Consider the following 19,956-nt stretch of genomic DNA (forward strand, 5'->3'; position numbering starts at 1 on the left):
TATGTGGCTTGCCTGCCTGCCTGCCCGTTGTGGGTCCAGAGATTGAAAGGACACAAAGGGGAGAAAGATATAGCGCCAGCTCTGGGGCTCTGACTGTGTGCCCCCTGGACCCTGCTAGGCCACACTGGAAGAGCTTCTCTCCCAGGCTGTTGGTCTGGTGCTGGTGGCCCACTTCAGTGATAGCAAGTGACATTCAAGGTTGGGAGTGCAGGAGACCGATCAGTCAGAGCCCCACTGAGGTGGAGGGCTTTGGGCAGCGAGGGCTGGCACAGTGGTAACCTAGACAGCAGGAAGGGCAAGAGGGAAGCCCGTCTGTGGTCTTAGTGAGGACGGGCCTGCTGGCTGCTGAGGGCATTGACAGCCACTAGGGACCGGGCTGTCCCCTAAATCCTAGATAAACCTGGCTCTCTCTTTTCCTGGCCCCCAAGTGGCTTATCACAGAAACTGGGTTTACATTTAACCGCACGGGGCTCTGAGTCAGACATGTGGCTGTCGGAGGAGGGAGGCTGGGAGGGAAGGCGAAGCCTTGAGCAAGAAGCAGGGCACTCCCGCAGCACAGGCCCTGGGGCAGGTGTCAAAGGTGCCCAGGCAGAGGCTGGGAGCACTCTGCCCTGATGGCAGGGTCCAGGTGCCCCCTGAAAGTCCATTCCTGGGGAATGGTTCTCGGGGAAAGCCTACACTTTGCAAGTCAGGTGATCTGGTTATACATTACATGTGGTTTTGTTCCTTTTGCTATTCCTGTGCTTGCAGGCAAGTCCTGTTTTAAGGTTCCAGCCTTGACTCAGTCGTGCTGGGAGCGGCCAGTGAGGATCCAGGGTCCATGTCTGAGCAGTGAGAGCAGCAGAGCCAGAGAGAGGTTCCAGAGCCCCCACCTGCCTGCACCCAATGGCTGCCTTCTCTGCATCCAGAACCCCAGCTGACCTGTTCTTTTTACTTCAACAGAGGCTCCGTCCCTGCCAACCTTTAGGTTCTAGGGCCAAGGCTTCTTGGGACAGGAAAGAAGTGGCCACAGACTTGTCACAAAAGCCACACTGCCTCTGTCCCAGGTTTGCCGGGAGCAGGTCTGCCCAGCCCGTCTGGCCTGCCCATACCCTGATCCTGTGACCAGGCCAAAAAGCCCAGAAAAAGATTATACACTGGGCCAGAATTTAAAAATAATTATATTAATAATAAATATGTTAAATTACATTTAAAACAATAAATAGAAAAATAAACTGATAAATAAAATCAACAGGTACAAAATGTCTCAAAGTTCCAACGGAAAGAACTCACACAGACAGCTGAGGGACACAGCCACCGGGGGGCTGGGGGTGGGGAATGCGATCGGGAAGAGCCTTCACAGTTTGCAGCGAGGTGTCTTCCTCGCCCGGTCATCCCTCCTCTCTCCAGCACGGGAGACCAGGAGCCATGGTGGCTGACGTCTTTGGGGACTCCAGGCAGCGCAGAGAAGCGTCTGGTCCCCCCTCGAGACCTTGGCAAAGCGGCCCTGAGCCCAGGGCAGGAGTGTGAGGCGGGGGCTGGGCCGCGGTGGGGCGCAGGGCAATGATGACGGGGTGTCCCTACAGAGGCAGGTCGGTGCTGTTGTGCCGGGTTTTCCTGGCTGTGCCGTCGTCCCGGGGGAGGGCCCTCTGCAGGTTGGACATGGCCGCGGTCTTTTTGAGGTCAATCACGGCATAGGAGTCTGAGCTGCGGGCAGGGTGTGCAGTGGGCAGAGGGGACTGGGGAACCGAGGTGCTCTGGGGGCCTTTGGGGCGGTCCCCACCCCAGCCCTTGAGCTCCACCTGGATGTAGTTGAGCTGCCGTGGGGGCTCGGGGCCCGGGGGGCGGCGGAAATCAAAGTTGAAGACCCTTGGGGAGCCACGGCGGCGTGTTAGCGGCACAGGGAAGCTGCCATGGCTGTGGTTGGCGGCCCGAGTGCTGGTGGGCTTCTGCAGGGGGGTCTCGTCCTCCTCACCGTCGGGGAAGCCGTTAGAGGACGGCGTGAGCCCATCCCTCGAGTCCCCATCGTCCCCAGCCTCACCCCCAAGCTGCTGCGTTTGGCCTTCCCACACTGGGGGCAGCGGTGGCAGGTTCTCATAGTGCAACAGGGCGGCCCGGCGCTGGGCCAGGCCATTCCAGCCCGGCTCCTCCGGGCTCAGTCTCCAGCCAGCCCCTCGCCTCAGCCCCCCACCACAGCTGCCGAGGTTCTCGTAGGTGCACTTGGGCTGGGCAGGGCACTCAGAGGGGCCCTCATTGTTATTGTGGTGAGGGGGATCACGCAGGCTGGGGCAGAGCCCCTGGCACTTGACCATGTGCCGCCGAGCAGGGGTCGGGCCCAACACAAACTTCACCTGGCCCGGCTGCAGGAACACCTGTGGGTCCCGCTGCTCGGGGCCCTGGGCCTGAGCAGGGAAGGGGACCCGGCCCTCAGGCAGGGGCTGCAGGCAGTGGCGACTCCGGCGGTGGTCCTCCTCGCCGGCAGGGGTGTTGATGTAGGTATGGGACTGGGAGGAGAGAGAGTCCAGGTGCAGCAGAGAGAAGGGAGGGAGAGAGAGAGAGCAGAGAGGGACAGGATGAGAGGAGAGAAGTACAGGGAAAAGCAGCCGGAGTTTCCTCTTCCGCCTGGTCCTCCAAACCTTCCACAGAAGCTGCCTCCTTTTTGGGGGGACAGTAAGGGACCCTGTCAATTTGGTTTTGCTTGGGGATCCGTCCTGGGAGGTGGCCATGTCTCCTAGCCCCTGGGTGCAACCCCCCCTACCCAGCCTGGTCTGGCTGCCTGCTCACCTGCTCATCAGGGGCAATGAGTGCATGGGACTCTTCCCCGAGCGAGGGGTGCCGCAGGCTGCTTGTTGAGGGCTGTGGGGCTGCTGGGAATCGGGGGCCCTCGCCAGGGCAGCCAGGGAAGCCATTGGAGAAGCTGGAGACGCTGTAGCCTAGAGCTGGGTCAGGAGACAAGACCAGGAGAGTGGGACTTGAAGAACCACCTCACAGCCAGAGGGAACCACACTTGTGTCACGTCCTGGGGTTGCTCTGGTTGCAGGGAGATGCTGTAGGGGCCACCGGGAGGGTTGCCCACCCCACTCCCCGGGACCAGCAGTCCTCCTCAGGTCCCTCCTTCTCTCTGATCCCCAAGCCTGGCCTGCGCCTCGGAACCTAACTTGCAGCCTGTCTTGGTAGTCTCACTTGCCACTCCTCTCAGACACACCTTGCTGTCAGCTGTCAGCAGCCTGGGCCTTTCCTCCTAGACACCCCTGGGAGCTCCAGTGCAGGCCATCCAGCCGGTGCTCAGGCCAGACAGAGCGAGTGAGTGAGGTTGGAAGCCCCAGCCAGAGCATGGTCCTGGCCAGAGGTGCCTGACCCAGTGGCCAGGGAGGGAGGTGGGTACGGCCCAGCAGACAGAAGGAAGGCAGCAAAAGAGCTCCAGACTTCTGTTTCCATGGAAACCCAGCCTCTGCCTGTCTGTCCCCCACCCCCCCCAGGACTCCACAGCCTCGGCTCGAGTCATCTGATTGGCCCAGCCCCAGACTCGCCCATCCACGAGGGTGGTGCTGACAGGGTCCTGGGAGGGGCTCACTCAGCACCCCCACCGTCCCCGGCCCGCTCTACTTGAGCCTCTGAGACCCACTCTCCCAAAGTGCATCTGCATGTGGGCGGGAGGGGTTCCTCACCGCTGGGCGGCTGCGGGCCCCGCAGGAGGTCGAGCTCCGTGGGGTGGCTGTTGCGGGTGCTGATGACTGGCTCTTCCATCACATTGATGCTGTTGCACTGCATCAAGTCCTGAAGGAGGTTGAAAATTTCTTCAGCTCGGGAGCATTTGAAGGCAAATATTCCTGGAGAAGGAGGGGAAACAACCAGGCTGCCATGACCCCAGGGGCTGGGGAGGGGACGCCCACACCTCAGCAGAGACCCCAGGGGACCTTGGCAGGCACGGCTGACCCCAGGGGCCTGTCCCCACCCTGAGGACCCCTCCTGGTACCAGCAGGCTCCCAGAGCCCTGGGGACACCATCCTGCACCCACACGCTGCTGCTACCTTCTAGGATCACCCTCTCTTGCCCTACCCTGAGGTCATTTCACAAGGAGGCTTGTCCGTTTGGGATGTGGGGAGGCAGGGACAACATAACTCCAAATCAGGACAGGATTATATTATACACCCTGCCCTCCATGCCAACTCCTCTGCCTCCAACTCCCACACCGCAAAAAGCCCCACCCTATTCCCCTGGGTGCCAAGCAGAGGCTCTGAGTTCTCTGAGGACTGGAGGTGTGTCCTGTTCACCACTTATTCACTGGAGAGCTGGTCCCCCAGTGACTGGCCAGAGAGTACCCACGGTGGGCAGGCCCCTGGACTAACAGACATGGGCTCTGGAACAGGAGGGCCAGGCAGCACATATGTCAGTCAGCCTCCCAGCCGTGCCAGCTCAACACCACAGCCCCAAGCCCTGGGAGCTACATGGCTGGGCATGCCCTGGAGTGCTGGTCTGGCATGGGACACTGTACCCCTCCTTTCTGTAGCAGGGGGTCTGGGACCCAGGGATAGGTGATGCACAGATCCACTGCAAGGACACGACCAGGCGGCTGGGGCATGGGACAATGCTGACTAGTAGCACTGGGGCGGAACAACACCAGGTAGGCAAGAAGACCACCCTAGTAAGAAGGGCATTGCACTTCTTTTTAATGTTGAGTTCTGGGAGCTTCCAGAAGCATCTGCATACACCACAGGTTAGGAAAGATTGGCACAGGTTGGAGTTCTAGAAGACTTTGTTGAGGGTCTAGAGAGGATTTTCTGGGATCCCTATTGTAGCTGACACATCATCCTTGCCTCTCTCGCCTAAGCCTGTGTGCCTGCCCCTGCCTGCTTAGCGTCCAGGGTGCAACGTATGGAGGGGAAGGCTCCCCTAGCAGTTGTATCCCCCGGAGCTGCTTGGCTGGCAGCCTCACTCAGTGAGACACCACACACAATGTAATCCTAAACTGCGGTTACCATAATCCTATGCTGGATTCTTTATGTCGGGATCCCAAAAGATAAGCTCACATATGCCATTCCAACCCTGACGTCATGGAACAGGCCAGAAGCCTTTGACCTCTACTGCCACAGATGACATGGAGCAAAGATGAACCCCTCCAGGGTTACCCCATACATCTAGCACCCAGGAGTCTTGCTCCCCAAACCTCTCATTTCTAAGTCACTTAGCCAGAGCATTTGCTCACTGCTCCCCAGCTGCTGGGTGCTCAGTAAAAAGCTTGTTAAGGAGCAGGAGAGATCCTTGAAACTGCAGAAATGGGGGGAGGTTCTGCCACTTGCTCTAGTCAAGCAGGCTCTGGCCTGGGTGCTCTGGCTTTCTCCCATAGGTTCTATGATGAACTGGATTCACAAAGGGACCTAAGTGGGAGCTGTGACAATGACGGAGGAAGAAGTCATGGGCCTAGGTGTCTACTAGGTTACTCAAGAACAAGTCTACAAGACCCATCCCCTTTCTGGGCAACACCTGCCGCTGGGCTGCTCTTCTGAGGCTGTTCTCAAATTCCCCCACCAACCGCCCCCACAGTCCTGGGTTCATCTTGTGGGGGGTCCCCTCCCGGCACCCGAACCGGAGGGAGGTGGGTGGGTGAGGCAGGGCCAGCACTCACCCTGGCCCGTCTGACAACGGCGGCCACTCTCGAAGGAGAAGAGGTTGGAGTCATAGCCGTAGCGCCTCAGGCAGAGGTAGGGCCAGCGGACGGCCTCACGCCGACGCAGGTGCAGCACCAGCTCGCTCTGCGTCAGCTCCATCACCCCAGAGCCCAGCTCCACCCCCTCGTCATCCACATTGGTCACCTGGAGAGGAGAGGACAAAAAGCAGTGAGTGAGTCCAACGAGGGGCCCTCTGGCTGCCAGGGAGCAGTCAGATGCCCAGCTGGAGCTTGGGGACTTAAGGGTCTCCTCCAACCGTCCCCCCAACCTCCCTGACTCCAGTGGGGCTGCAAAGCAGTGTCATGGGCCTAGGGAAGTTGCCTGTGTAAACAATTCCTCTCACGGCTTCAGTTTTAGTATATGTGCTGCCAAAAACAAGCACAGCAGCAGCTTTATCAAATGCCCAGGGAGTGAAGAGGTTGACCTTCAAGGTGAGAAAGTTAAATGACCTCAGTGTCAGAATGTCTCAAGTGATCCAAGGACCAGAAAAATTGGGAAGGGGCTCTACTGTAAATTCAATACCTTAAGACCTTTCGGAAGGCAGCTATGCTCACCACCATACACCTTAAGACCTTTTGAAACTCAAAGCCAAGGCAGAACACACACAAACTGCCTCCCCAATGGAATGCCCTTGCTGACGGCGCCCTCTCCTGGTGGGCAGGAGAAGCACGCACCAGGTGGTCAAGGGCCGCAGGGGACAGAGACAAAGTCCCAGGGCTTCACCTTTGCGACTTAAAGCAAACAGCACACACTGATACAGTCACCATGTGCTAGACAACATGCTACATACTTTACATACATGAATGCATACATGTAGACTTGCTGGACTCCCACCCCCAAAGCGAATATACATAAATATACAAAAAACACCCTAGCAGGAGCAGATACTCTGAAAGCTCCATCTCTGCCACCATGTTACAGCGCCTCTTCATTCTTGGTAGGCTGGGTGGCCACAGGCCCAGGCGTGCAGAGGGATCCTGGGTACCTTGAACTTGGTGGGGTGGTTGTCTGGCACGCTGTCCCTGTTCAGGCAGCTGCAGCAGCTCCCCATGGTGTTAGAGCAGCCAGTCCGCCCTGGGGGAGAGGGAGAAGTGGCTCAGAGAAGCCATGCTCTGTGCTGGGCGGCTCAGAGATGCCACCTTGTCCCCACCTCTGTGTCCCTCCTTCAAGGTATTTGAAGGCTCACCGCAGAGCCAGACCTAGGGCAGACACACAACCGTTCATTCATGCTCAGACTGTCTGAGGATTCATGCTGGGTCAGGGATGAGAGCTCGGAGATGAACACGCAGTCCTGTCCCAGCTGCGTCTCATGCAGGTGCACCGCGATGGGGGAGGGGCCTTGGCAGGAGGATGCGCAGGCCAACCCAGAGCCCTGCACACGGGGTCCTCATCAGAGGGCATGAGCTCACCTGGGAGCCCCGGGCCCCGAGGCCTGAGCTTTGTCCGCTTCACCCTCCCTCTGGTCTACTCTTACCACCCTCCCAACAGGCATCTCAAGTTCATCTTCCTGATGCTCTCTTCAAACATACAGTTACATTGGGCTTCTAAAGACACACTCAGGGGACTGAAGGTTGACAACAGCATGGTTTTTAGAACCTAGATTGGGTGGCTCCTCATTAATACCAACGATGGCCTTCCGCCCCATGGACAGGGAGACCAGAAGCCTGACTCGCTCAGGGGCTTTTCCATCCAGCATGCAGGATCTCACAGGATTATGTGACAACAATCAAAGCTAATGCCCAGAATGGCGAGGAAATCTCTCTGGCTTGAGTGGTCTCAGGGAATAAGACATGAGCCAATCTCAATGGGCAATTGGGAGGGCTGCAACTTGCACAAGTCTCAAGTCCATAGAGTTGTCAACCTTCCAGAAAGACAGCAGAATGGACAACGCCTTGAACAATACAGTGACCTCCCAAGTTGGGAACCTGCAGATAATGGATTCCTTCAGCAGCTCTTACCTCACCCAGGCCATTGGGGTGCTGACCACGGGAGGGGCATGGGGAAGGAGTCCCACTTTATGCACCCCGTTCTTGGTGGGGGGTCATGGCAAACCTTCTGCAGAGAAATCGCCTGGAGCTCACCTAGCAGGAGAGACAGACACCACAGGTTAATGGAGACCCTTCCCACCGCCCCCATACACACCAGCCAAACAATGCTAACAAAACTGAAGCCTTGTCTGTGTCCCACTGGAGTGTGCCCCAGGACCTAACTAAACAGCAACAACAAAAGTGACACCCAGGGCATAGGGGGCCCTTATGCCTAGCCCAATTGGCTCAGAGGGAAAAACTCCCCTTGCACCCCGAGTTTGAAATCCAAAACCTCTAAGTCATCCTTCAATCAACACCCAACTGTCCCATTGCCTTTACAGAGAACTTGAACTTCACAAAGAGCTTTCTCACAAGGACACTCAGAGGGGCTGGCAAGGGCACTGCCTTCAGGTTCAGGAACCAACACTCCAGGGGACCGACACGCCAAGGACCAACTTTTGCTGCTGCTAAAGCATCTGGGAGGTTCTATCAGGTCCACCTCCTAAGTCTACCTCCAGCACCCCTGCTCCACCTCTTTAGTGTTTTAGCGGAATGTTCATACACTCAGAGTCTTCTGGCTTAACGTGTAAGATGAACATCATCAAAGGGGTCACTTCCCTTGTCTAGAACGAACCCCTGCCAGCTCCCCCTAGGAGGCTTGTTAGAATTTCTGTCATCCAAGCACTGAAGGGTGAACTGCAAACATGAATGTTCTTGCTATGCCCCAAAGTTAGGCCATCTGAGCTCCTGGGTGGATAAGCCAGGGCTCTGGAGTCCTCTGCCATCCCACTCTCCTGCACTGGCAAAGCAATGTGCCTCAGGGTCCCCGATGTCTTGGACCACTCCCAGGTCAAATGACACCCCCAAGCCCCTGCAAATCTGGGCCTGGCTCATTCTCTGGAAAGAGGAAGTAGGCTGTGCAGACTCAAAGACAGGTGTCTGGGAACTAGGAGTGGATCCAGAATTTGAAACCTGGCACTATAGGATGCAAGATGGGGGAGGTGCACTGGTCCTGTATGCAAGACACTGGGCCAGAAGGCCCACGGTAGGGCGACTCCATGGGGTGACACTGAGCCATAGGGACTCCAGTCTGCGATAGGTGCAGACTGGGGTAAGAATTAGAGGGGGTTATGGGAACTTGGGGTGACGTGGGCAATAATTATAGATCTGGGCAAGGTGCAAGGAGGACGAGGGATACGAACAGCAAGCACAAGGAGTGTCCAAGCGGTGGAAGCATTTGAGGCATCCGGGAGAGAACCGTGAGTCTGGGCAGAGAAGCGGGTTCGCAGGGTGAGCATGGGGGCTTCGAGGACTCCGAGGGATGCGGACGTGTGCGGAGGGGGGGAGGGGGAAAGGAGAGCGAGCACGGGGCTTGGGGAGCGAGAGGCAGGTTTAGGCTGCAGGATTGTCGGAGGGGGATTTCTAGACACCCATAAAGGAATCGAAAGGTCGGAGCAGCGTGTCTTAGTCCCCCGCCCCCGGCATCTCCGCCCCCAGCCCCCGGGGATCCCACCGTCCGCCCGCCCGCCCGCCCGCCCGCCCGCCCGGGTATTCCACGGAGGGAGCGGAGACTGCGGCGCGACACGGCCTCGGTGGAGCCGCCTCGTCCCCGCCCCGCCGCGCCCCGACTCACATCGCCCCGCGGCCCGGGCGGCGCCGGGCCCCGCTCCCGGGTCCCGCTGCAGCAGCCGCCGCCCGCCCGGAGCCAAGGCCGCCCCGCCCCGCCCCGCGGCCGAGGGGTCGGAGGTCACCGGCAGCACCAACGAGACGCTGCGGGCGGGCGGGCGGACCCGAGCGGGGGCGACCGGCGCACAGCCTAGAAGGTCCCTTTGGAGGACTTTGCAGTCGGCAGCAGGGAGCATGCGCAGACGCCAGAGGGCGCTCCGGGCCAGCTGCTGAGCCAGCCCGGCGGGGCGGGGCCTAGCGGACGGGGGCGGGGTCTAGCGGACGGGAGGCGGGGCTTGCCCGGAGATCCCAGAGGGGGCTGGGAGAGGCGGGGAGCTTGAAAGATTAGGGGTGAGGCAGTGAAAGGGCCGAAGTGGGGAAGGGCAGGATCGGGGGACCCTGGAATCGGGCTGAGGAAAGAGGAAGACGTGTGTGTGTGTGTGGGAAACCCTGTGGACGGGCGGGGAGGGGCGGAACTGGAGGAAACAGGGAGGAGACGGGGTTAAAGGACCCCGGGACCAGCGCCGGGAAGGGGCTGCAGGCGGCTCGCGAGGCGGCGGACGCAGCCTGGGCCACGGCCTGTGCGTGCGGAGACACAGGGGAGCCCTGCGCGTCCACCCTGAGAGCCCACGGCTGCTTTCCCGCCGTCTGCAGCTCCAAGCTCCTCTCCCCAGCAGCCGGGGACCGCTGTGGGTGTGGAGGAAGGAAGGGCCGCGCCGTGAGAGCGAGGGTAAGAGAATAAGAGCCCAGCGGAGACCCAGCCCCTTCCCCCTGGGGAACGAGAAATTCACTGCAGAAAGTGGACCCTCCCAAGTTGTTGACTCTGGGAAATGTGTGGAAGGGTCAGTCCTTGGCGGGACCAGGTGCTGCCCACGCTTCTCTCGCTGCTGTCCCCGGGAACTTTCCCGCACCTCCTGAGCCCCAGTCCCTCTGGCCCCTAGGGCTCTCCTCTTGCGGGTGGGCTGCGGGGGTGGAGCCCCTGAGCGCGGCTGCACCTGTTTGGAGAGGGAGAGGGAGTTCAGGCCAGTCGCTGGGAGCTGGGGGCGAGGAGGGGGGTGTGGTAGGAAGGAAGGAGGGGTGCTGGGTGGGGGCGGAGAAGGCGGAAGGGTGCAGGGTGGCAGGTGGACAATTGGATTGCAAACTAGAGCTAAGCTGGGAGAGGGTGCAGATCGCCCCGTGGGACTTCAGATGCCACACCAGCTCCCTTGCTGCCTGGAGCAGGGAGAGTGCTGTTTGCTAGGCGGAGTGGCTACTCCCAGCCTTGCAAGTGAGCAGCCCATCCTGGCCACCTTCCACAGGAAACCTGACCTGAGGGACAGAACAGGAAGGAAGCAGGTGGGTGTGGAGCCAGGAAGGAGGGAGGGTGGCACAGGACATTTGAAGGGCGGCAGGGGTGGGGTGGGAGGTTCAGAGTTGGGGAAACAAAGAGTATTAACTGTTAGGGTGCAATGCTGGCCCCAGCCCAAGGGCACCAGGGGTTTGAAGATGGCCTCCAGTGCCTAGTGCTGTCAGAATCCACATCTCTGCTGGGGAGGGGCAGGGGGACCCTCTTCCTACTGCTTCCCCTTGTGGTCTAGTGTGGTCTTGGGCAAGTCAGTGGATTCCAGTTTATTTCAACTGCAGAAGAGAATGGAGATTACGGAGGACAGCCTACAGTACATAAAGTAGTAGCCCAGTCCCTGGCTTCATAGAGTAGTTTGCTGGGGTTGGGTTTTTTGTTTTTGCCAGAATGTGTGTATATCTGCTAGGAGCTCTGGTCCCATTCTGCCTGCTCTCCCTCCTACCTACTAGCCTGGGGGGTCATTGGGGTGGGGAGGGGAGGACCAGGCAGGGGCGGGGGGAGGACAGGCAGTTCAGGGGCTCTCCTGTTGCAGGCCTCCTCTCCACCTCCATCTCACTCTTGGGAGAACCCAGAGGGTTGAATTTTGGAAACTCTCAGGCTGAAAGCTCTGCTTCTGTTACCTTGGGTGTATAGTTCATGCTCACTGGTCCTCAGCTTACCCTCCTGGGAAATGGGCACAATGCCATGTAGACTGTGTGGTTGTTGGGAGGACCAGGACAGGCAGTGCCTGGGAAGGCCTCCACAGTGCTCCTGGTAAGGAAGGATTCTTCTTGGTGCTCCAGCAGCCTTTGCCAGCAATGTCAGAGGCCAGCCTGATGTCTGGGGAGCCAGGCCTACCAGTAGTCAGCAGGGACAGTGACTTGGACCAACTCCCAGGACCTGACCCTGAGGACCATCCTGGGGCGGTAAGAGGGCTGCTGGGGGCGTTCTGAGGCCCTCAGGGTGCTGCCTCTCTTCTTCCCTGCCCTTTGCTGGGAGGTGGCTGCCTCTATACTTGCACCATGCCCTTGCACCCTTTGATTTTCAGGAGCTCCTTCCTCTCCCGCCTCCTGAGGACCCTGAACTTTCCAAGGGGGGAGGGGTGGGCTACATCTTCAAAGCTTTGATTCTGAGGAGCTAGGAGTGGTTTGGGGCATAAGAAGGGAGGCTGCTTGCAAGCAGGGGTGTAGGCAGGGGTCAAGGCTTGCACTCAGCAAGGATCAGGGAAGGCAGGGAGAGCCTCCCAACACCGACAGGGGTGGAGAGATGGATGTTCAGAATTTGCTCTGCACGGGAGGGGAGGGTGGCCGTGGCGTGCAGGGGAGCCAAGCAACCCCTCCCTGTCTGCTGTCTCCTCAGGCTGCTGCAGCTCTGAGCTCAGGTCCCCGTGGTCTGGACACCCACCAAGCCTGCAGCTGGCCCGAGCTCCGGACCCTCCTGCAACAACTGCCCCCACAAGACAGTGACGTGGGTCCCATCCCACTTGCCCTGTCTCCTCTCCCTTGGCCCTGGCTTCCCTCACTGTGGGAAAGAACCTGGGTCCCAAAGTCACCCCGATGTCCCATCTGCACAATTGGCATTGTCACATCGGCTATGCATACTCTGTGGTGGCTTGTTTTCGAGCAAATGGGCAATGGATGTGAGCTGCTTTGGTGCCTGGCTGTGGGATGCTCTGATGTGCAGCATGGTGGTTTGAGCAGACCAAGGCTCACGCTTCAGTTGGGGAGGTATTAGAGAAAGCAGATGAGTGGAACTTGATGCCGGACTCTGTCACTGAGTGCAAGGACCAGAAATGTGGAGACAGGGCCAAGTGCTCAGAGTGTTGGACCCTGGGTGAGACCAGGGTGGGGTGGGGTGGGGTGGAGGTGGCCTTTGGAGCACTCATTTCCATGATTCGCTTAGTGCCCTCACTTCCCTGGGGTTTTGTGGCCTTTCTCTAAGCAGCTATAAGTCCCTCTGTTCAGCCGGCCCCATGCTTGCTAGCTCAAGGCTTGTGTCCCACAGGAGCGCTATTGCCTGGCCCTTGGGAAGGAGGAGCAGGCTGAGCTGCAGCTCTTCCATGCCCAGCGGAAACAGGAGGCCCTGGGGCAGGGAGTGGCCCGCCTGGTCCCTCCCCAGCTGGAAGGATATACCTGTGAGAAGGTTTGGAGAACCACCCCCCCAAAGCAAGTCTGGGCCCTCCTTCTGGGACTGTGGCAGCTATTGGCAACAGGGGCACCAACCTGGAGAGTTTTTGGTGGACAGGCTGGAGTTGAGAGGGACAAAGGTACGGGCGGGGAACAGGAAGCCAGGAGGGTTCCAGCTCTGACCAGTCCCATGTGGCCACCCGACAGTGCAGGAAGCAGCTGAAGCCAGGGGACTACGGGGTGTTTGCGGCCCGGGCAGGAGAGCGGCACTGCTGGCATCGGCCTTGCTTTGCCTGCCAGGTCTGCGGCCAGGCCTTGATAAACCTCATCTACTTCTACCACGATGGGCATCTCTACTGTGGCCGACATCACGCCGAACTGCTGCGACCACGCTGCCCAGCTTGTGACCAGGTCCAGCATGGAGTGGGCGGCAGAGCTTTGGGTGGGCCACCATCCAGCAGGGCAGGATCTTATGGGGTGGCCTCCTAGGCTGTATGGGGGAGCAAGGAAGAAAGGAGTAAAAACCAGCCTCAGGGCCCAGCCTGTCCTCTGGGCATGCAGACTGTTCCCTACTCTGCTGCTCTCTCACTGCAAGCAGAGTCCTTCCAAGTTCTTGGGTGCAGTTTCTCAGGATTCTTAGAATTCCACTTGGTCTTTGGGATGGGGCTGGAAGACCCATTTCTGTCTGTCAGTGTAAGAGGCAGCAGCCAAGGTCACCAGCCAGGGTCGCAGGCATTTGGGGCCGTGCCACCTGTCGCTTGTGGGATCCTAGCCAAGCCACTCAGCCCTCCCCGCGCCTGAGAGCAACCGATCACATGGGGATGTCTGTAGACGTGCTTTGGCGTTAACTGGGTTTAAGGCGTGGCTACTGGATGAATGAATGAGGGAATGAATGAATGAATGAACAAACCCCTCGGCTCACCCTCTTCTAGCTCATCTTCTCCCGGCGCTGCACCGAGGCGGAGGGACGGCACTGGCACGAGAACCACTTCTGCTGCCAGGACTGCGCCGGGCCCCTGTGTGGAGGCCGTTATGCCCTGCCGGGGGGCAGCCCCTGTTGTCCCAGTTGCTTTGAGAGCCGTTACTCGGATGCGGGCTCCAGCAGGCCCCTGGAAGGGCTGGCGACCCTTGGTATGGGGGGGTGGGAAGAAGGTGCAGATCCGAGCCGCAGTGGGGGTAGTTTGGGGTTGTGGTGGGGGGTCGCCCTGAGCTGAGACCCTCGCCCTGGTCCCACGCTATCTCCTCCCTCCAGCAGCGCCCCCCGCCCCTCCCTCTCCACCGTGCCCCCCACCTCCCCCGGACGCGAGCCTCCGGGCCCGCAGCTCTCACCGCGCGTCCCTGGCCGGAGCGCTCCAAGGGCCTCCCGGACCCACCCCACGCCGCGGTCGGGGCTGCGGCGCCGGGCTGGCTCCCGGGAGGGGGACGCGGCCGCCCTCTGGTGGGCGGAAGCGGGAGAGGCGGGGGACCCCCCGAGAGGACTGGCGGGGGCGGGGCGGGAGGCTGGGTCCCCAAATGTCAGTCCCAGGGGTGAGCGTTTCTGACCTGCCCCTCCCCAGGGGAGGCGGGACCCGACGGGAGCAAACGGAGGGATGGCACCTCGCTGGACGCCTTGAGCAGCCACGAAACACCCTTTCTCGTCGCCAGCTCCAACCTGGAGGCCCAGCAGGGGCTGCTAGGATCCTGCCCGGAAGAGCCACAGTGCCAAGTTGGGGCCGAGGGACCCTCAAAATCGGGGCAAGACCGACTGCAGATGCCCCGTGATCCCAAAGAGGATGCCCCCTGCTCCACCTGCTCCTCCTCCTCGGACTCAGAACCAGAAGGCTTTTTCTTCGGCCAGCCTCTTCCCCGGTCCCGAAATGCCCCCGGACGCCCCGAAGCGAGGGACAACGACACCCCTAGGAAGCACTGCACCCTTTCCTAGTGGCCCAGCAGAGAATAGGGTGGGAGCGATCCTGTAAGGCGAGAGAAAAAGGCGCTCCTTCCCTTAGTAAACTCGTAGGGTGAAAGAATTCGGAGACAAGCCGGAGTAGTGGCGGCGAGCTTACAAACTTGGGGTGCGCCCTCTGTAAGCGCCGCGCGTTCTACGACTTTCGATGGAGACTTTTTCTGGGAACCCCATTCCGCCTCCCAAAGCTACGCTTTTCCGGGCAGCCCCCTGAGGCCGGGGCAGACCCCGGAGCTCGGGAAGCGATCGTCCTCAGCGCGTGTGGTGGCCGGCGGCTGCAGAGCCGGAGCCCGGGAAGGCGGGGCGTCCGACATGGGCCGCGCGCTCTGCCGGCGGAAGGGCGGGGCCGGAAGTTGCGTTGTGGTGGCGCCGCTGCAGCGAGCGCAGTGCTGCAGGGCCAGGGCTGCGTGCCGGAGGTTGCTGCTATGGCTTCCAGCAGCGGGGCTGGGAAGCCCTCCGGGTCCGCGAACGAGGCTCCCGAAATCCCCGACAACGTGGGAGACTGGCTTCGGGGCGTCTACCGCTTCGCTACTGACAGGAATGATTTCCGGAGGTAATTGAGCCAGGTGTCGTGGTGCGTCTCTCGCCTTTCCCCTTCCTTGCTCGGCTGGCTCAACCCACTGCCCACATGGTGGCCTTTCCTGGGGTCCTTGACCGAGAGTTCCCTTGTGGGGTCGGGGCTAAAGCAATCTCATACTTGGTAAGAAACTAATTAGGGGGACTGAGTAAGAGAAGGCACGGGAATATGTAAATAGACTTTTGGGTGCTGGCCTAGGGTTGAATTGGTCTCTGCGTTTGATCGTTCCCCTGGTAGGCATGGAAATGAACTCCAGATTCCCGTGTGAGTTTTGGGCGACCTCTTGTAACACCTCAGGAAGGAGGTGAGGCTCAGCTACAAAGCTGCTGAATAATGGAACACATTGTTATTTTCAGGAACTTGATCCTCAACTTGGGACTTTTTGCTGCAGGCGTGTGGCTGGCCAGGAACTTGAGTGACATCGACCTCATGGCACCCCAGCCAGGGGTGTAGCTGAGCAGGTAAAAGCACTGACAGCTCTGCATGCTGTAGGAATCCTAGAGACGGGGGCTTGCTGAAAACATGTAGGAGAGACTTGATGTTCTATTTCAAGATCTCTTAACCAGTTCCCTCCAGTGCCTTACTTGCCTAATATCGCCTGTTGTGTCCTGTTGTCTGATTGCAGACAAATGGAATTGCTGTGCTGTACTCGGACCTTCCAGAAACAGTCAGCCATCTGTGACACGCCTGGATGGCAGCTCAGGTTGGGTGCTGTGGGGAGCCTCCCCTTCCCTGCCTGCTCTTCCTTGAGTCCACTCAGCACTCTGCTCTCTGGTGGGCGGCCAGGCTGCAGCCAGGGTGTTGCGTCTGCTCTGTAACATCCTGGACGTGGTCCCTGCGGTTTTGCACCGCCTCGTCTTGAGGAGTGATGATGGTGTCTTAACCAATATGTGAAATAAAGACTGCGTACAAGGACAGCCGTTTTCTTCTTTTAATAAGAAACTTCTGCTTACAAAAAACAAGGTGTAAAAAGTCAAGATTTACAAAAATCATAAAAACGTGATTTATATTTCATACTCAATCAGGGACAAGATCTAAACCTGGATTGTAATGGAGATGGTTTGCTTCATTTCAAAAAGAAAGACGAAACGGAAATGGTAAAACATCCTGTGCTGATGTTGCCTGGGCACGGAGCTTGTCCTTGAGACGTTTGCACTGTGGGGTGGTGCTGGGGGGAGCAACCGTTGGGTGTTGCATAGTTTGTAAGTGCACGGGGGCTTCGTTGCTGCAAGAGAAAGGTGTGGCAGAAGGCAGTGGCTATACAGTGCCACTGCTGAGGAGGCTGCCTCCTGTGCCAACACTTAGGTGTTTTTTAACCCTAAGTTCTAGGTAGTACCACTACCTGAGGCTTTGCAGTCTTTGGAAATTAAAAATGTAAAGGGACTGACATGGAAAGACTCAGAAAGCTCTAGAAAGACAGAGACAGGGTCCCTGGGGCAGGTCCCCCCTCCCCCCACGAACTTCTACTAGTAGGTGTTTAAAAAAGTTTTTATGTGCCAGCTCTTTAGAGCTGGTGCGGGGTTAAAGGACATGACTTGGAAGGCAGGTTGGGCTCCTTTCAGCAGCCTACTATTACAGTTGACAGAGGCTGCTTCTCCCAGTGTACTCACCAAACAGTATAGATCTCACTAAACAAGTTGAGAATTGGATTAACATATGTTAAAAACAAAAACAAAAAAAACCCACCTTTCTCTTGTATTTGTATCAGATTTGTCCTGATAAGTGAATGGAGTTTTGAGCTTCTGTCATTTCAGGCTGAAGGACCTCTGCCGTCCACACTGGAGACAGGGGTCCAAGCTAACTGTCCACATGCGGGACCACAGAGCTTACACTTGAAGCCCTCAACCCCTCCAGTGGTGACCAGAAGGAAGTTTACAAGTCATGGCATAGATGCTAAACTACTGACAAGAAATAGCAGTACTTCCCAGGCCTTACAGCAAGGAAACTTAGATCCTGCAGGTCTTTTTCCTGATCTATTCCCTGGTGTGAAAAGTTTAATTTAGTAAGATTTCCAAGTCTGAAAATGCAAATCCAGCCTGCATTAGGAAGGACATAGCAGTTTGCAAAAGCCCAATACAAGTTTCTCAAAATGCAATGATTTAGCTTCAAGTGCTAGTGTTTTCGGTGGGTTTTTAAAGCCATAATGCTGGTTTGGCTAATGTTTCATTTACTGACTTAATTCCTTGGTGATGTAGTAATTTGAATCTAACAAGAGTCAATATTTTTGATGAATAATCAGTTATGAAAGTGAAGGTGCTGGCTTTCATCATGGCCAACATGACATTTTCCCCATGGGAAGTCAGTTTTACATCCTGTCAATATTTGTCAGCCTGGGCTAGTTAACACAAGCACAGTGTGAAAATTCTTGAGCTACTTAGATTTTAAGCAGAAGCTAAAGACAGAAAGAGCCCACAAAAATGAGTGCTTGCCTTGGTGCTAGAACAGGTGTGATGTGTGCAGGTATGTGGGCTGAGTCCCTGGGGGTCGCAGAGTGGTTGTCAGACATGGAAGATACAAACTCGTGATCCCTAACAGGAATATAAAGTCAGAAGGGAGATGGATGCATACTTACCGGGTTCCACAACCAAAACCCAAGTGGCCGTGTGGAGAAACGTCTAATTGGGCAGTAATGAGGCCGAGGGACCCAATTATCAAGTGTGCTTTTAAGAGGTGCGCTCCGTATACACCGTTAGGTGAAAAAGTCAGGTGTGTGGTACAAAACTCAAGGTTGGAATAGAAAAAAAACAGGCTGCGTCCTGCCCTGCAGTGAGTGAGAGCACACCAGGTTTCAGCACCTCGCAAAGCCTGTTGGCACCTAGGGAGCCCCTGTGGGGGCGAGTCAGAGCCTGCGCCTTCCCTCCCATGGTCACCTTTGCAGATCACAGTGCCCTGGCTTCCTTACAATCTAAAGTTCACACATTACAGGGGATTGTTTTCTACACTACTTCCTGACATTTTGTGCAAAACTTCAGAGGTACCCTTTTGTGTCTGTCTTCTATCCTAAGTTGCCCAGCATCAGTTATCATTTGCATAAAAACCAAAAAGCCTTTTTTTTTGTGCTCTTCCAACCAGCTGGTGAAGCAAGACACAGTCCCAGCTAGAGATGCCGTCTACAGTTAGAAAGGGCCTCCCTTGCTGATCAAAAAGGGCCTGAGCTAACGTGGAACAAAAAGGCTTGTGAAAGATAAGGGGTCCACGGTCTGCCTAGAAGAGCAGCCGTGAGGTGACCAATCTCAAAGACAAAGACCTTGGGGATCACAATGACACTGCAGAACTTGCTGGTAAGAATAATTTTGCATTCACACACAGAGTTAAGAAATACTTTTCAAAAAGTTTCTGACACCAAATGTCCTTTAAACACTATACAGACTCATCTGCCACTTGAAATGACAAAAGAAAGGAATCCTTTTCCTTAATCTTTTCAATCCCATGCAAACCATAATTGGGTACAAGGCACCAAATTTTAGGAATTGTATAAAATTATTTCACAAAGCTTTATCAATAAGTAAAATTCCATTTCTTGCTCCCTGCCTGCCCCCCTCCCCGCCTCCGCTTCCACTACCCCCACCCTCCCCACCCCCAGCCAAGTTTTCTTCTGCACCCCTCTTGCCCTCTTGGCCTTACACTGGGACACGCCCCACTGCCAGCCAAGCCACCTCATTGGTTCTTCCTTGGTACTTGGATGGAGCTGTAAGCAGAGCCAGAGTAGGAAACTCATACAATCATTGGCTCCAGAGCCTTGCCATTAAAAACAAAAATAAACTCTGCTATTGAGTCCATAGGACACATTAACATAGGTTTCCAGTTTTGTTCATGACCTTGTAAGAGACATCTTGGAATTCCTCCCAGTGTGGTGTTACCTCCACCCTCAGCATAAGGGGCTGGATCAAAGCTGGCAAGAGCCCTGTCCATTGACCATGAGCTTCGGTTCCTGGCTGCCGAGCTCATGCCTATTGTTTTACATTAACTTGGATACCCTCCAGGATGCAAAACCCACAAGGGTGAGGATCAAGCTGGACTGAGGTATAACTGCTTTTGGGGGATGGGGAGGGACAGGGTGCGTTCATCTGGGCTGGTCACAGTAGCAGTAAACATGCCAGCCAATTGCCAAGGGTTCCTGGAACAGGACTCCTGGCTCATTGCCCTGGGGGAGAGACAGGCCTGCTGAGGTTCATCAGGTGATCCTGGGGTTGAATGGGCAGAATACAGTCAACTCCTAACTGGTTCTTATGTTCAGCTCTTCAGACTATTTTCAGTTTAACCTAAGATGCAACTGAGACATTCATCTACTTCAGAATGTAAATAAATTAAAGGCAAAGGGACGTTTCCCTACCAATAGTCATTGGCTTATGTGGCAGGGAACTCTTAATAAACATCTCCTTAAATACTAACTTTGTAACAGTGTCTGGTGCTGCTGCCTCTGGGGACCTGAGGTGTCTGTGACTGCAGTGGGATCTTCACAGGGTGGGCTCTGTTGGCGACATTGCTGTCCTTTCTATTCCAACTCGATGTAAAACATTTCACTGGCTTAACTGATACATGGGCACTCAGCTAATTTAAGCACTCATTTTACAATATGTTTAATCTGCTTAATAGTCATAATATTTGGCATTAAGACTATTTGTAAAAGTCATTTTATCTTCCAGT

General features: G+C 56.8%; 3 protein-coding genes across 3 annotated transcripts; 2 read left to right on the plus strand and 1 right to left on the minus strand.

The window, feature by feature from the left end:
- Positions 1-1,330: 1,330 nt before the first annotated feature.
- On the minus strand, positions 1,331-7,709 carry FRS3 (fibroblast growth factor receptor substrate 3). Its single transcript, XM_040982972.1, has 6 exons — positions 7,607-7,709; positions 6,634-6,722; positions 5,606-5,792; positions 3,648-3,809; positions 2,764-2,918; positions 1,331-2,483 (listed from the first exon to the last, which is right to left on the minus strand). The coding sequence occupies exons 2-6, from the start codon at positions 6,697-6,699 to the stop codon at positions 1,560-1,562; spliced, it is 1,494 nt and encodes a 497-aa protein (XP_040838906.1). The 5' UTR covers positions 6,700-6,722; positions 7,607-7,709; the 3' UTR covers positions 1,331-1,559.
- Positions 7,710-9,893: 2,184 nt separating this feature from the next.
- PRICKLE4 (prickle planar cell polarity protein 4) lies at positions 9,894-14,881 on the plus strand. Its single transcript, XM_040983357.1, has 8 exons — positions 9,894-10,070; positions 10,639-10,675; positions 11,468-11,587; positions 12,021-12,128; positions 12,666-12,803; positions 12,995-13,198; positions 13,720-13,918; positions 14,344-14,881. The coding sequence occupies exons 3-8, from the start codon at positions 11,480-11,482 to the stop codon at positions 14,706-14,708; spliced, it is 1,122 nt and encodes a 373-aa protein (XP_040839291.1). The 5' UTR covers positions 9,894-10,070; positions 10,639-10,675; positions 11,468-11,479; the 3' UTR covers positions 14,709-14,881.
- A 203-nt stretch (positions 14,882-15,084) lies between these two features.
- TOMM6 (translocase of outer mitochondrial membrane 6) lies at positions 15,085-16,414 on the plus strand. Its single transcript, XM_040983358.1, has 3 exons — positions 15,085-15,285; positions 15,666-15,770; positions 15,935-16,414. Exons 1-2 carry the CDS (start codon positions 15,158-15,160, stop codon positions 15,760-15,762), a joined length of 225 nt encoding a protein of 74 aa, XP_040839292.1. The 5' UTR covers positions 15,085-15,157; the 3' UTR covers positions 15,763-15,770; positions 15,935-16,414.
- The last annotated feature ends 3,542 nt before the right edge of the window (positions 16,415-19,956 follow it).

This window comes from Ochotona curzoniae, unplaced genomic scaffold (genome assembly GCF_017591425.1).
Source record: "Ochotona curzoniae isolate NIBS_2020 unplaced genomic scaffold, NIBS_Ocur_1.0 contig_3819, whole genome shotgun sequence".
Lineage (NCBI taxonomy): Eukaryota > Metazoa > Chordata > Mammalia > Lagomorpha > Ochotonidae > Ochotona > Ochotona curzoniae.